The 16,918-nt window shown below is 41.5% G+C and overlaps 1 protein-coding gene across 2 annotated transcripts; it reads right to left on the bottom strand.

Annotated features, from left to right (window-relative positions):
• Positions 1 to 5,297: 5,297 nt before the first annotated feature.
• Positions 5,298 to 13,459, bottom strand: LOC113020515 (interleukin-1 receptor accessory protein-like). 2 transcript variants are annotated; one of them, XM_026164558.1, is made up of 10 exons: positions 13,261 to 13,459; positions 9,280 to 9,535; positions 7,348 to 7,531; positions 7,089 to 7,233; positions 6,945 to 7,007; positions 6,725 to 6,848; positions 6,466 to 6,608; positions 6,222 to 6,368; positions 5,950 to 6,102; positions 5,298 to 5,839 (listed from the first exon to the last, which is right to left on the bottom strand). In XM_026164558.1, exons 2-10 carry the CDS (start codon positions 9,486 to 9,488, stop codon positions 5,520 to 5,522), a joined length of 1,488 nt encoding a protein of 495 aa, XP_026020343.1. In that variant the 5' UTR covers positions 9,489 to 9,535; positions 13,261 to 13,459; the 3' UTR covers positions 5,298 to 5,519. The 2 variants fall into 2 exon arrangements, with proteins under 2 accessions (XP_026020343.1, XP_026020336.1); XM_026164551.1 differs by lacking the exon at positions 13,261 to 13,459 and adding an exon at positions 11,861 to 12,049.
• Between the last annotated feature and the right edge of the window lie 3,459 nt (positions 13,460 to 16,918).

Genomic DNA, 16,918 nt, shown 5'->3' with positions numbered 1-16,918 from the left:
CAACAGCTTGCCCACCCCGATGGGGTTTTTATTGTCGCCGGCGACTTTAACAAAGCGTGCCTAAAGACTGTGCTTCCTAAATTTATCCAGTTTGTGGACTTTGCTACGAGAGGAGAACACACTTTGGACCATGTCTATTCAAACATCAGGCATGCTTTCAGAGCGACACCCCTCCCCCACCTGGCTGGATCTGACCACCTCTGCATGTCCCTCACCCCCACCTACACCCCCCTGCTGAGAAAAACAAAGCCCCAGACAAAGACAATAAAAACCTGGCCTGAAGGAGCCCTTTCTCAACTGCAGGACTGCTTCTCAACAACTGTATGGGATTTATTCTCCAGCCACAACCTCCAGGAGTACACGGACACTGTACTCTCGTACATCAGGAACTGTGTTGACAATGTCACCGTCAACAAAAGGGTCAGGGTGTTTCCAAATCAAAAACCCTGGATGAATAGCGAAGTGCAATCCCTCCTAAAAAGCCGCAACACTGCCTTCAAGTCAGGGGACAGGGCTGCGTATAGGGCGGCCAGGGCAGACCTGAGTAGAGGCATCAGGAAAGCTAAGGCTGCCTATAGGAGGAGGATTGAAGATCACTTTGCTGACAACGACCCCAGAAAAATGTGGCAGGGGATCAATCACATTACCAACTACAGAAGCAATAACCAGGCAACATCTAGGACTGATGCCTCACTGGCTGAGGATCTAAACCGTTTCTTCGCCCGCTTTGAGACGACCAAGCCCTCAGCTGCCACACCACTTCCACCCGCCCCCAGCACTGGCACACTAACACTTAGGGAGCACCAAGTGAGGTGTGTTCTAAGGTCAGTGAATCCCAGGAAGGCGGCAGGTCCTGATGGAATACATGGAAAGGTTCTCAGAGCATGTGCTGACGAACTGACCGGAGTCTTCACTAAAATCTTCAACCTTTCCTTGTCATCAAACACCGTCCCGCCCTGCCTCAAAACCTCCACCATTATCCCCATCGCCAAGAAGACAGCTGTGGCCAGCCCAAATGACTACAGGCCTGTTGCACTTACGCCTGTAGTGATGAAGTGCTTTGAGAGACTGGTCTGTCAGCACATCAGGGCCGGTCTGCCTCCCACTCTGGACCCCCACCAATTTGCCTACAGGACAAATCGTTCCACCGAGGACGCTATCACCATAGCGCTCCACACTGCGCTGAGTCACCTGGAGCACCGAGGAAGCTATGTGAGAATGCTCTTTCTGGACTTCAGCTCAGCATTCAATCATATCATCCCGGAGATCCTGGTCCAGAAACTGTCTCACCTGGGACTCTCCACCCCCATCTGCCTCTGGATCAAGGACTTCCTGACAAATAGACCACAGTCTGTCAGACTCGGCCCCCACCGGTCCAGCACCATCACACTCAGCACCGGGTCTCCACAAGGATGTGTTTTGAGTCCCCTCCTGTTTACGCTCTACACATCCAACTGCTCCCCTACCCATCTCTCAAACACCATCATAAAGTTCGCGGATGACACCACAGTGGTTGGACTCATCTCAAGGGGGGATGAGTCGGACTACAGAGATGAGGTCAACAGACTGACTGAGTGGTGTTCAGTTAACAACCTCCAACTGAACACCACGAAAACTAAAGAACTTATCTTGGACTTTAGGAAGGGCAGAGCAGACCCGGCCCCACTTTACATTCACGGGAGCTGTGTGGAGAGGGTACACTCCATGAGGTTTCTGGGCGTGCAGATATCTGATGACCTCTCCTGGACTGCAAATACTACAGCGGTGGTTAAAAAGGCCCAGCAGCGTCTCCACTTTCTGAGAGTGCTCAGGAGGAACAACCTGGAGGAGAGGCTGCTGGTGACATTTTACAGAGCCACCATAGAGAGCATCCTAATGTACGGCATAACAACATGGTATGCAGGGTGCTCAGCTGCAGACAGGAAAGTACTGCAGAGGGTCATCAACACAGCCCAGAAGATCACTGGCTGCTCTCTGCCCAGCCTGGAGGTCACTGCAAACTCTCGGTACCTCAGCAGAGCTGGCAATATCATCAAGGACCACTCTCACCCCAGCAACCAACTGTTTGAACTATTACCGTCAGGCCGACGGTACAGGTCACATAAAACCAGGACAAACAGATTCAGGGATAGCTTCTTTCCCAGAGCTATCACCGTAGTAAATAAGCACAAAAACAATTGAACCTATTCCATACCGTCACTGTCATTATAGTAATGCTGCTATCCTGTATATATTGTACATACTATTGTTTGAGTACTTACGATTGTTTTTTTTGTACTTTTTATATTTTACATTTATATTTATTATTGAAACTTGCACCAAGGGAGTGGCACTCCAATTTCGTTGTACTCTGTACAATGACAATAAAGGCTATTCTATTCTACATTTAATTTAAGAATTAAATGAAGAACATGAACAATGATAAGTTGCAGCGACAGAAAAGCTGTGGCTTGTGTTTGTGGAGTAATCAATTCAAAATCGTGATCGAGGAGTGATGTCTATCGACAGGTAAAGTGGGATCATTGACAGGGTGACATCATGTCAGGAGGCAAATAATGGTAGCCCAAGCCACAGCCTGCCTTGAAGACATCAAAAAGGGCTTATCCATCTCAACCCTCAAGAAAGATGTGCACATCCTAAAATTATCAGCCACTAAAGTACAAGCTCTGCGATGTTTTTGACAGCAGGGTAGGTGAACCAACCATGGATAGGGTGTCACAGATAATGTCACACTCTCTAAGCCCTATATGTACCAAGAGGAGATGACCCTCTAGATTACTGGACCAACATGCCACCATATTCCCTCATCTATTCCAGCTAGCCAATCTTTCCACTTCAACCACATCAGTCTCCCAAGAGAGAATATCATTCAAAGCAGGAGATTTTGTGCAAAAGACAAAATTGTCTCAGTACTGTTGAACACGTTGTTTTTCTTAATAAAAATAATTAAACATGCATAAAACCACACCCTATAAATATTGATTGATGTCTTTATGTGCAGAAGTACAACCTACAATTACTGACTGATTCAAACAAAATATCCTTCCATACAAATAATACTATAAACCAACAGAAAAGGTGACAGACAAAAAGAAAAAGACACATGAAAACATTCACATTTATTCAGTGCAATAATTTAAAATCACATTTATTTGGCCACCAGATGTCGCTGTAGTAATGTGTTCCAAATTCTCCAAAAGATCAAATCTTTTTCCAAAACAGCTGTTCCAAATGATTTGATCTCTCAAACACTTCATTTCTGCCATCGCAAACGCAAAGGTTTAATATGAAATACTGGGTCAAGTTACAAAGTCCAGAAAACCAGAGAATATGTAAATGAAAGCCTGGGAATCCCGTGTCTCCAGAAATCATTAAACATATGGATACAGAACCAGAAGGCTTAGAGAGACAACAACAAAGTACAAGCGGAGAATATGGAGTCCAATCAGTGAGGTCATTCATTATTCAGAAGAACAGCGTGCTTTAATCAAAACGTTGATTGGATAGGGGGAAACATATCAAGAAGTGCAGAAAATCATGGGCTGCTCAGCTAAAATGATCTCCAATGCTTTAAAATGGAAAGCCAAACCAGAGAGACTACCATTCGAATGGATTGAACAATAGCCAGCATGGCAAAGACTCAGCCAATAATCACATCCAGGGAGATCAGAGGCAGTCTGAAGTTACCTGTGAGTACTGTGACAATTAGAAGATGCTTGTGTGAGGCTAATCTATCAGGAAGAAGCCCCCGCAAATTCACGCTACTAAAAAAAAAAAAGACGTGCTAAAGACGATACAATTTGTCAAAGAACATATCGACTGGCCTAAAGAGAAATGGAGAAACATTTTGTGGACTGATGAAAGTAAGATTGTTCTTTTTGGGTCCAAGGACCGCAGACAGTTTGTTAGATGACCTCCAAACACTGAATTCAAGCCACAGTACACTCTCAAGACGGTGAAGCATGGTAGTTCAAGCATCATGATATGGGGATGTTTCTCTTACTATGGTGTCGGAACTATTTATCGCACACCAGGGATCATGGATCAATTTGCTTATATCAAAATAATTGATAAGGTCATGCTGCCAACAAAATGAAGCTTATGGAGTGGCCAGCCCAATCCCCACACCTTAATCTAATAGAAAACTTGTTGGGTGACATCAAAAATGCTGTTTCTGAGGCAAAACCAAGAAATTCAGAGGAATTGTGAAAGGTTGTCAAATCATCCTGGCTGGCATACGTGTTTATGATGATTTTGAGCTTTACTCACATTTTAAAACACACTGCTATTATTTTGAACATAACTGTATAATCAAACTAAAAACTTGAGGCACAAATAAGGAAAAAAAAGAACCAATACCAGATATCAGAAGATAACACAATAAACAAACCCATCAGCATAAGGAAATACAAAATAACACTATTAACAGAAAAGTACAATATTATACAGAACATGACAAAAAATATATATAAATAAATATATCAGTAGCAATAAAAGTGTCTGTATATAATGATACATTTGTGTGATAGTTATAAATAAATATTTCCTCTAATAGTTAAAATGTTATGCTTTTATCCAGACTAAATGAAGATCTGGATTAGTGAGATGCTGCTTCCTCTCCAGCTTGCAGTCTAAGGAGCTTGGAAAGAAAAGCGTCTGGACTTCTTAAAGTTGCTTGAAGACTTTTCACCTCTCAACCGAAAAGCTTCTTCAGTTCTAGGGTCAAATGATGGAGAGTCCCAGATTTAAGCTCTATGGGAGTAACCCACCAAGAGGGACATGGGCCCCCTATTGATCCTCTACCTAATCACATGAGCCAAGGTGTGAAAACGGGTGTGGGTAGCAATCATGCATGGTTTCGGGTGTACTCATAGTGAAACCTAGCCCTAACCCTATCATGCGATTTCCTGAGGTCAAAAGGCCCAGGATGTGAGTGGTCGTTAAGGCGTCTGGGAAGGGATCTCAAAACTGGGTTATAGATGGCAGACAGTTGGTGTTGTAAGCCACTGCCTCTGTTCATAGATTGTCATTGACAGTGGACATAGACGGCTTCCTTCACTCCTCTTTCAAACCATCTGTGCTCTCTGTCCTAAATGTGAACATTGGTGTCCTCGAAGGAGTGTCTTTGTCCTAGATGCAGATGGACTGCTGAGTCTTGTCCTGTGGAGGTGGCTCTTCTATGTTGTGCCATGCGTTTATGAAGTGGGTGTTTGGTCTCTCCAATGTAGGGGTCTGGGCATTCCTCGCTACACTGTACAGCATACACCACATTGTTAAGTTTGTGTTTAGGAGTTCTGTCTTTCGGATGAACCAGTTTTTGTGTGGCTGGGTCTGAAGTACACTGGGATGTTGTGTTAGTCTTTCTGATCCTCCCTAGTTTCTGTCTGATCGTCTTCTCTGTGCCTCTTTGCTGACTTGATGAAAGACCAAATAGGATAACCACATGTTTTAAGAGCTTCCTTTACATGTGTGTGTGTTCAGTGGAGGAAATACAGTCTTACATCCTAAATACTGTATAGTCATATTAAAGCTCTGGGTGCTCTCTGCGGGGCAGGTAGGTAATAACGTAGCAGCTTCCAGAAGGCAGAAGAGGGCAGCATCGAGCTTTTTCCCTTCCAGGTGACACAGTCTGCAGCTTTGCAGAGTTGTAAGGCCTCTAAAGATGAACTTGTGCTCAAGACTCCGGCTGTCTCAGTTTTAATCAAAACCACGTGAGTCTGCAACTTCTTGAGGGATGCTTGGATACTTTTCAGCAGGTCGACTCCTGAACCAGAATCTTCTGAGCAGGGGACCAGAACCACTGTCTGACTCTGCTTTATGCAGTCTAACACAGCCTCTCCTACAGGAGCAGACAAGCACAGATCAGAGTGTGTTGTTTTCCCCTTGATTGAATTTGTAAGGACAAAATTTAGAATAACAATTTTGTAAAAATATGAAAAATGTAAGCACCTCTCTCTGGTACAACATCAGGACTGTAGCGACAGAGACTATAACCAAGTCTGTACTTCATTTCACTCTCCAGCCTTTTTCTGTCATCTTCATTTAGTCCTGGATCTGTGCTACTCTTGTAATACATCAAGCAGGCGTTGTAGCTTTTTCCATCTAAATGGAAAAAAATAAAAATGTTGTTTTAAAAGTGGATAGAAAAAAGCAGATTTTGCCGCTCTGACAAAAATGTGAACACAGACAATGTTTGAATTAGCAAAATGTATGAAAACTACCTGGGATGGTTCGATGGCAGCCAAGAATTCGACGAAGGAAAAGCGTGATGTCGACTTTAAACTTTGCATAAATAATTGCTGTTAGTACCATCACCATCAGCACAAAGCCCACAATCCATAAAGCCACAAAGTAAGAGGAAGGAGCAGCTGTAGGGAGTGATGGGGATTTTCTAAATTAGCTCATCTAATAAATAAACACATTAAAGAGTATTATTAAGTACTCAAAATGTTCAGCTGGCCATACCTTTTTGTTTTAGAGTGATAGTGACAAAGCTTGTTTGGTAGGCAGATTGCAGTTTACAGGTATAATTTTTTGACAGATCGTCCTCTGACACTTTTCTGAAGATTAGAGATGTTCTCATTCTGATTTCCTCTGTGCTGATGACCCTGAGAAGAGAAGGAAATGACTGAGGCAGATCTAAAAACAGAATTCATATCTGAGCTGATGTGACTACATATAACATCAGTGTGACCCACAGAGGACCTGTGTGTGAAATATTTACCGTGTATCATTATAGAAAACTGGTAGACTAGTGTCTGTATCCACAAATGAACTTCCACTTAACCAAAACAAGTCATCCATTTTTGACATCATAACTGCTTTACAATCAATCACCACTGTTGAACCTAGAAAAAGCAGAGTTAACACAGGTTGTTATAAACGATTAACATTTAAGCTTTAGCCAAGAGTGTGAAGGTGTATGAATATAGACAATAACTCACCTAAATCTACCTCAAATACCTGCTTGTCCTCTGGTGAAATTATCACTGCTTTCTTAGTTATTTCTGTGGAAATAAAAAAAACCTTTTGAAAAGCACGTATTAAAATCATTCAAAATAAATATCTGCAAAATGTGTTTTTCTTACTGCTTGGTTGGACATCAAGTTTCACCGTAGAGGTCATGTTATATATTTGACCATCATACAGGTAAGACCGGGTGCAGGTATAGTTGCCACTGTCCTCTTTTTTCACACTTGGGAAGTAACCGTCTTTTGGTGATGACCCGCCCTCCTACAACATATAAGCTCGATTTTTAAGTAGTCAGCTGTCAAATTTGGAAAAACATTAAAACCCTGTAACAATACTTTACAGTTTGATCTCATTCACATAATCTGCTCTGTTTACCTTGTGCCATGTGACGCCGCTTCTGGTGATATTCAGGGTGTTAAAGGGAAAAAAAATTTCAGGGCAATACAACTTGCAGTACTCCTCTGTGTAACATTCTTTAGAGATCTGGTTCATTTGTTCAGAGTCTCTGGACTGAGCTGTGTTTACTTTGAGGCTTACCCAGGACTGTCTGCTGGAATTCCTACCAAGGAAAGAAAACAGTAACATGAAGTTTTAACTTTCATTCTGAGCAACAAGCAAAATGAAACAAAAAAATGGGAAAGTAAGAGAAGACTTAAAGGATTAGTTTTAAAATGGTGTTCATCTACTTAGCGGGCTATTTGTCCATCAGGATTTATTATTAGCTGAGAAAGTTTTGTGCTGCAAACAGTGAAATGAAACTAACATATCTGGCATTCTGTATAAAAATCCCTCTCAGCTTCGCCTTCAGTAATCCATTCCTTTAACGCTGGATTACTGAGAGGCTCTTCTCTGACCCACAGAAGATGAAACCTAATAACCTGTGATACACTCATGCTTCTTGTGTGCCTTTGTCTGATTTTATTTTACCTGATTTATTTATTTTACTCACAACAGAACTCAGAAAACAAATGTTTTGACTGAGACGTACCATTTCAGGAAAACACTCATTTTGAATTTGATGACATGTCTCAACAAAATTCAACAAAACACTTTTCAACCAATAAAAGGTTGAGAAGGAAGTGTTTGTGTTACACATGAAAATCATGATTTTAACTTTAGGCCTGCAGGCAGCACTGGTTTAAATTTAATTTATCATGAAAATCACAGCATGGGCTCAGGGACACTTGTGCCATCCACTAATGTAGGCTAATGCACCACCATGCAAAGAACAACGTAATCATCTTCTATGATTCACTGAGGCAAAGCGAAAAACTGTCCTGAGGTCAGGCGAAACAAAACTTGAAAGATTATTTGGCAACGTGTTACACAGCTTGTAATAATGGATGCTGAAAGGTATATACATGTTTTAAAGCCACATATACTCTATGACTATGTCTTTCGGAGAAGGCCTTGCATATTTCAGCAAGACAATGCTAAACTGCATACTGCTGTCATTACAACAGCATGGCTTTGAAGTAGAAGAGTCTGGGTGCTGAATTGGCCTGCCTGGTGTTTAGACCTTTCACCAATCAAAACACTGGACAAAAAAAATAGGGCAATGAAGAGTGACTGTTGAGAATGGGACAACATTCCTTTCCCAAATATCCAGCAGCTGCTCTACCCAGTTCCCCGATGTTCACAGACTGTTGTTCAAAGAAGAGGTGATGCTACACAGTGTTAAACATGGCCCTGTCCCACCTTTTAAAGCACTGTAAAGCACTTTGAATCACCTTGTTGTTGAATTGTGCTATACAAATAAACTTGCCTTGCCTTGCCTTTTGAGACATGCGGCTGCGGTCAAATTCAAAGTTATTAATTGAAAATTATTAAGAATGATTACAATGATTGTTTTCTTAAAATTTAGTTAAAATGGTACATTAGTTGTTAAACCATCTAAGTTTATAAAAAAATGAATGTTTTCTATGTTCTAGTTTGAATAAAATATGGCTTTGTTCCAGTTTTTCTGTACCTTAACAACAACCCGCCGTCCTCAGTTGTGTTTCAGGATTTGCTAACTTCAGATGGCGGGTTGTTATTTGCAAACACAGGATCCTCACATATATGTTACCAGCATTTAGGGAAACTGTCATACCATAATGCCAACAAGCAACCTGGTTTAGTACAAATATAAAAAGTGCTTTTCTGGTGCCGTGATGTTCAATAACAACCTTAAAATGTTATAATAAAATATAATACAAGTTAAACTTGCTCTGCTATCCTGTCGTATAGGAAATAGTACTTTATGTCAGTGTGTGGGCACGACTTTTGTTTGATGTCAGTCTTAGACAAGGAAACCATTCATTTTACCGAAAAGAGCAGGAGTAATTCCCCTGATGGTTTACTGAAGCTCTGAGAATAACAAGGATTCTTCCATGAACCAGCACACCCATCTGCCTCTGCTCAGCTGACGTTGACATGTTGAAGAGTTTCATTTCATCCACGGTGTGACTGGTCCAGAACACCTCAGCATCTCCATCACGGTACTCTCTGTAAGAAGGGCACTGCAGTACCGCCATCTCACCTGCCTCGACATTTACTTCCTGGAAACTCAGTGGGCACACACCTGTCAATGACATTCATAATGACATGTGAAAAAAAGCATTGCTTTAGTCTAAAATGATCATATTTGTCTGGTTAATGAAACTCGGGCTTCACAGTGCAGTCACTAGCAGTATTCTACTTTTACCCTGAACTAATGTCACCGATATCTTTAAATGCCACAGCATTACCACAAAGGGAGGGCAGTACAGCCCTGGTGCCCCTTAGCAGGCTTCCAGAAACTGGGTAATAAGAAAATTGGGGGGGGGGTTGGTGCAGGGGCTATAATAACTTGTTGCAGACAGAGGAATTAATGAGGGGCTCCCTAAAGAATCAGAATTAGAGAAATAAGTATGACGTTTAATGTAAAAATGTTGTAGATTCCCCTAATAATGTAAAAGATAATGTAAAGGGTTATTGTGTGTTGTCGTATTTTGAAGGTTCTGCTCTGTGAATTCTCTCCACGCTTCTTCCAGTTGGCGCCTGCTCTTGCTACCTAAAAGGAATTTGATGAATACTGCGCTCCTTCAGGCAATGGCTGCCATTCTGGGGTTTTAAAAGGCTTATGAGGCGCATAACTGTCATAATCTGTGTGCAGGCAGACAGGAAAGGACCGAAATGCAGACTCAGACACGGAAATGAAACAAACTCAAAAGGGCAGCTTTATTGCTGGACACCAGAAAGAACTAAACTGGAATACAAAACAAAACAAATGTACACATGTACACTGATGGACACATTTGCAGGACCATGAATGCTTTAGGCAGCTGTAGACTTACACTGTAAAAAAAAAAAAAAATTCCGTAGAAAAACGGAAAATGTCCTGGTAAATTTTTGCCAGTACATCGGCATCACGGGCATCGGCAAAATAAAATAAAAAATTGCTCATACTCATGCTGCCCCGACATCAGCCAGCGCATATTGGGAATGGTACAGGCACCGATCGGTTTTCTATCACCCATTTCCTGGGAGTAAGGGCGCCCTCCGTATGCGAGGTGCACCTGCTGCTTGTGGCACAGGGAGGAGAGGGCGGGGCGGCGGGGGATTCACTGGTGGCTGGAGCGGCATCTAATAACCAACTCGCAAAATAAAACAAAACAACAAACACGAAAACACCAGACATTATAATACAGACTTATAATCTGCACCAATGCTTTATCGAAATTCTATACGCGAAAAGTGTGCGCCTGCTCGCTGCTGAAGTCAAAGTAAACTTTATTGTCATCTCTCTATATACATTCCAGTATATAGAGAGACGAGACGACGAGGCTCCTTTTACAGCAGTGCAAGTAAACAAACAATATATATAAGAGTAAGAAAATAAATATACACTTTAGGACTAGGGGTAAAGGGATCAATAACAACCAAACAACCAAACAGACCTGACCCAGCAACACTGCTGCTGGGTCAGGTCGTGATGTCACTGATAACATTGTTAAACACGGTGTTAGGAAGCAGAATTAATAAATAACAGACTGAACTTACTGGAAGTCAGATACGCATTTGAATAATAATGAAACCATAACACAAAGAGCAGTGCTTGGATAAAGTGGGGGCACTGCAGGGGCAATGTTTTGTAAGGGGAGGGTAAAGGGACTAAAATAATTTAATCACACATAATGAAAGAAATGAGAGGAACAAAGTAAAAACGAAACTGAGGATGAAAATGCCTTACATTGCCTGTATTTAGCTTTCTTTAAACTGCCTTAAAATAAAATCTCTGCACACCTGAAGAAACAACAGGTGCCTATGAGGGAAAAACACAACTTCCCCGAACTGTCTTGCTTGTCACCATTTTATTGAATCACATTTCATTCCAACAGACTTTCATCAGTTTTGTAAACTGTTTTGTTTGTAATTGATAAAAGTCAGTTGGAAGGAGATGTTCTGATTGAATTAATTTTTTTATAGATGTTAGCTTTGGAATGTCAGTCACTTATCTTCCACCAGTATTGCTTAAAAATAACTTTTTAATGTAATAATCTCATCACTTGTCAGCATCACATTTATATTACTCACAAGGCTCTAAGGAACCAGGCGAATGAGTATTGACACAAGCTCATGTGCCTAATATTGTGCGTGTATTTTTAGCAGCTTGGTATACTTTAACAACACTGCAAATTCATTTTTTGAATAAACATATTTTGGTCTTTTTGGGGTTTTTTTTTTTGTTTTTATTGTTCACGCTCAAAACACCGTTAACCACTCAGTTTAAACTCGACATTTCCAACAGTGTTTAATAATAAGTTTCACTGTAAATGTAAAAGAGCAATGTTTTTTTAGATTATGAACTGTAGATTTATGTTGTAAATAAAATAAAAATCACCCATAAAACATGAAGAGGTCTTACCTGGTGTCGATGTAAGGAAGACGAGAAAAAGAAGGAGAAGGCTTATTTTTCCGTTCATATCGTCTCACGTCAAAACTCAACACGAATCTTCTTAGGAGCTAAAGTGAAGAGAACTGAACTGGAATGTCTGACTGTTCGCTTATAATTTCAAATAAAGTTCGAAAAAAAAAAGCTTACCAACGTGTACGTAATAAGCTAATACTCCTGGGTGCTACACACTACAGTGTACGCTGTACACCTACTTACTGGTTTTGTCGCATCAGTCTGTGTCTCTGAGTTAACTTGTTTCTCCTACAGCTCCGGACCGCTAAAAATGCGCGTGCTCTTTGTGAGCTCGTTCCCGGCTCGTAACCAGCGCGTTCTGCCGTCGAGGGCGATCATTGGTTAAATGTGATCATGTGACTGATGCAAGCCAGATCCTTTTATTTAGCAAAACTGTGATTAATAGTTAAATATTATTGTTGAGGGGCACAGACAGGACTCCGCACGCACACACACATTAAATAATAATAATAATAATTTGTTTTTTAAAAAGTTGCCTCAACAAGAGGGCACTTTGGGAACCCATCAGGAAAGGGGCGGGTGCTCAAGCCCCTCTAGCCCCCCCCCCCGCACGTGCCTGTTTCCAGGTGCTGTACACAGTCAGTTCAGCATAACAGGAGTGTTCCAGTTATCTGGGGGGCAAATGAAGTTCAAAACTGCCAAGCTTTCTTTGGATTAACTTGCTAAACAAAACCTAAAATCCCAGTTCGTAGGCGTCTTATCAAGCTTATCCTTTAAGCTTGGCTCCCTGCTTTAGAGTGTGTAGGTGGCCTTAAGTTAAGTAAATATTTGCGCATCACGAAATTCATGAAACGTGAAACATGAACATGAAACGATCCGTGTGAGTTTCCGTCAAAGGCTGATGATGATAAAATGGTGATTAATCCCCCCTCCACACATACACACACAATCCCATAATAATAATAATAATAATAATAATAATAATAATAATAATAATGATGATGATAATAATATGCAACAGTCCTGCAAAAAATTGGAATAAATCGCACTGAACAGTAAGATGGTATTTATTGGTAATTATTTTTTTTCTCAGTGGGTAAACTGAAAAATAAAACAACAAAAAAATGACATAAAATATTCCTTATCAGATTATAACAATTAATAACAACATTTACCTTAATTATACTATATCAAATATTTTCGAACCCAAAATTACTCAGTATTGCCAAAACAAAAATAAAAAATAAAAAAATAAAAAGGGCAATTTACCAAGTCTTGAAAAATAAAACTGAACAAAATTGTACACGCACTGTACACTAGTGCGTGTACAGTTTCTTGTCAATTTTAAATACCATGTCCAGACATGGTTCTTTATTATTAGTGTTGTAAAGACTCACCTTTCAGCACAATCACTTCACCAGATGCATCTTGCTTCCATTAACTGAAGATTTAAGATGTTCTGGTCGTGAACGGCAACCCCCTGCCTACCTACAACAGTATGAAGTTCAGTATCCTGGAGCTAGAAGTGCTAGATGTGAGACAGGGTGTCAAACTGAACGCCAGCATATTGACACAGACACACATGGCCTGCAGGATCCTGACGGACAGGCAGATATCCAGACAGAGACTGTTACGGATTCAAATATTGGGGATGGATACAAGAGGAAAAACCAAAATAACAACACTGGTCCGGCAGGGTTGAGTCAAACGATGATTTTAATGATCACACGCGTGGGAGATGGACACCGTACGCAGACAGCATCAGATCTCAAAATGGTGGAGCATTGATCAAACTCTTATAGCCTCTAGTGGCCCCCACTTAGTCATAAAAGCCTAAACATTCACATTCTTTCTCTCACACAGCGCCCAAGCTACGACCTTGGCTCCCTGTTTATCTGCTCCTGCTGAGATAGGGCAGAAAACCTCTCCAGTATGTTCTGTTCTCTTCCAATCAGACAAATAAGGCGATGACTTTCTGCGAACAGCATTTCTTATAACTCAGCAGTATAATGCGTCATAAAACAATATCATTCATTCACAATAAATCAGCAGTCTAATGTAATGCAAATCCGTTTAACAAATGTAATAGTTATCACCTTCTTCTATGTCATGATCCTGGGTCCTTTTGACCCAGCGTTTTGTGTTTTCTCTTCTTGTGATTTTGGTTCTGTTCTTCCTCTGTTTAGTGTTTATTCTGTTCTGCCCGTGTGTTCCTGTATCTAGTCCGCGTTTCTTAGTTGTGTCCTTTCATGTGTAAGTTCCTCTTTTATTGTGAAGGTCTGCGTCTTATGTGAGTGTTTTCAGTTGCCTCCCTAGTCTCGTCACGTTAATCACTCCCAGCTGTGTTCCCCACCTGTGTATAATCTCCCTGTGTTCTCTGAGTGTATTTAAGTTGTGTCTTCTGTCATAGTAGTGGCTGGTTCGTCAGTGTTGTTTCCCCTCGTCTCCCCGTATGTATTTCCTCGGACCTCCCTGTATCTTCGTTTCTGGTTTGTGTTGTTAGTTTCCCCAGTTTAGGTTTCCGGTTTCATGTTCACCCACCATTGCTGTTTGTACCCACTCCTGTAAATAAATACTCACCTGCACCAGAGCTGCCGCCTTTTGGGTCCTTTCTCCAACTCCACAGGGCAAACCGTGACATTCTAATTCAGGAGAATAATGCAAACTAAAACTACATAATAATTCACAATCTTTAATTAGGGGTCTAACATGGCATAAAATAATATTATAATCCCACAAGACACACCCTGCTCCTTTACCCACCAATCAAGATGAGGTGATGAGGAACTCCTGATTACGATGAGGAAGATTAGGCAATTCATGATTCATTTATCTCCTCCCCGTTCTTGCAGTTCCTCCAGATCTTTAATTTGCACTGTCTCATCTGATGAAATCAAATCTTCCATTCCTCAAACGCATCTGCAACATGAGCAGTTCCCAGTGATTGATTCAGCAAGCTGTAAATCACCCTCTCAGCTCCCACAGATTAGTCGTCATTCTGGTACAGTTCCTGCTGCCAGCCCTCCTTCATAGAATTCATCAATATTAGATGCTGCAGTTCCTTCAAGTGGTTTGCCTAGACCAGTTTTTCCTACACAAGATGACACTCCCTTTAACTTCCCAGCCACACCGCTGCAGGATCCTTACCAGATCCCCTGTGTTCAACCTGCTGTTCCATTAGATGAACCTTTCATTTGCATTCCAGAATAAAAGCAGCACCCGCCTTTAAAGCAGCAACCAGCTACATCTATGGTTTGCATGCACAGAAACCTTCGGTACCCATTACTGCTAGTTCTAGTCACCCTGTTACTACCAGAACACATGTATATAAGCTTGAGGGTCCTTCTTTCCCAGACCTTACCAGAGAAGATGAAATGCAAAACAGTATGTTACGGATGGCTCTTACCAACCTTCTTGACCCTCACGTGACAGAGCACTTCAAATATCATGTCCTTCTCGATCATCTGAAAGTATACCAAGCTAAACGATTAGCTCTTGCCTTTTCCTATGCTCCTGACCCATATACTCAAGCCATCAAAGCCCTCGATGAGCATTACGGGCAACCCAGACAATTAGCATTGAAAGAACTATGGAATACACTAGAGCTTCCTCCTATCAGAGCAGGCGATGGTCGGACTCTGGATAACTTCGCTCTTCGTGTACAAGCTCTAGTTGGTTTGCTTAGCACCATGGGTGATCAAGGACAGAACTACATTGTGGGTCCCATGTTGATCGCCTGCTTGAAAAGCTGCCTGCAGAGCATTCTAGTCGCTTTAAACGGCATGTTTATAGGAAACAAGGAGAAATGACATATACCTTACCTTTGTTCTCATCCTGGTTGCAAATGGAGTGCAGGTGTCAACCAAGAAAGGACCGTGCTGTTTCATCCTTCAACCAGCCATGTGCCCGTAAGTATTCATCTCCACTCACAACAATTCTACATCAAATACATCTGATGATCCTGTACAGGCAGCACAGCCCATCATAACGACTAAGGCAACATGCGCATATTGCTGCTCACCTGAACACCACATCAGCAAGTATCCTGAGTTTATTCACAAAACAAAGGACGAGAGAATAAACTGGATAAAGAGGAACAAATGGTGTTGGGGTTGTGCTAGGACTCATCAGGCTGCAAAGTGTGATCTGAGAAAAGACTTTGCCACCTGCATGGGACGACATCTACAGAGCCTGTGTGACGTAAATCAGAGACCTAGAACTGAAGTTAATCCTGTAGTGAGGACATTGTCAATGTACCATGCTTCTGACATCAGCTGCGCAGCATCTCCACCTAACTGGGAAAGCTGAAAACATATCACTCAGAACTGTCTGTCAAGAAGTTGAAAGCATTCAAGGTTCTTTAAGTTTCAAGATCTCGCCCATTTCACACCCAGAGAAAACTTTCACAATTAATAATGCCTTCGCTACAAGTCAGTTAGCACTTTCAGAACACACCTACCCTATATTCTCGCTCCAAAGGAAATACAAGCAGTCCAAGGTATCCCATTACCATCTGTTAATAAAGTACAGTGGGGCAAAAAAGTATTTAGTCAGCCACCGATTGTGCAAGTTCCCCCACTTAAAATGATGACAGAGGTCAGTAATTTGCACCAGAGGTACACTTCAACTGTGAGAGACAGAATGTGAAAAAAAAATCCATGAATTCACATGGTAGGATTTGTAAAGAATTTATTCGTAAATCAGGGTGGAAAATAAGTATTTGGTCAATAACAAAAATACAACTCAATACTTTGTAACATAACCTTTGTTGGCAATAACAGAGGTCAAACGTTTACTATAGGTCTTTACCAGGTTTGCACACACAGTAGCTGGTATTTTGGCCCATTCCTCCATGCAGATCTTCTCGAGAGCAGTGATGTTTTGGGGCTGTCGCCGAGCAACACGGACTTTCAACTCCCGCCACAGATTTTCTATGGGGTTGAGGTCTGGAGACTGGCTAGGCCACTCCAGGACTTTCAAATGCTTCTTACGGAGCCACTCCTTTGTTGCCCGGGCCGTGTGTTTTGGATCATTGTCATGTTGGAAGACCCAGCC

The sequence above is a fragment of the Astatotilapia calliptera genome, chromosome 1 (assembly GCF_900246225.1).
Source record: "Astatotilapia calliptera chromosome 1, fAstCal1.2, whole genome shotgun sequence".
Lineage (NCBI taxonomy): Eukaryota > Metazoa > Chordata > Actinopteri > Cichliformes > Cichlidae > Astatotilapia > Astatotilapia calliptera.
Note: the sequence above shows the minus strand (reverse complement) of the source record. Positions and strands in the feature narration are given on the sequence as shown.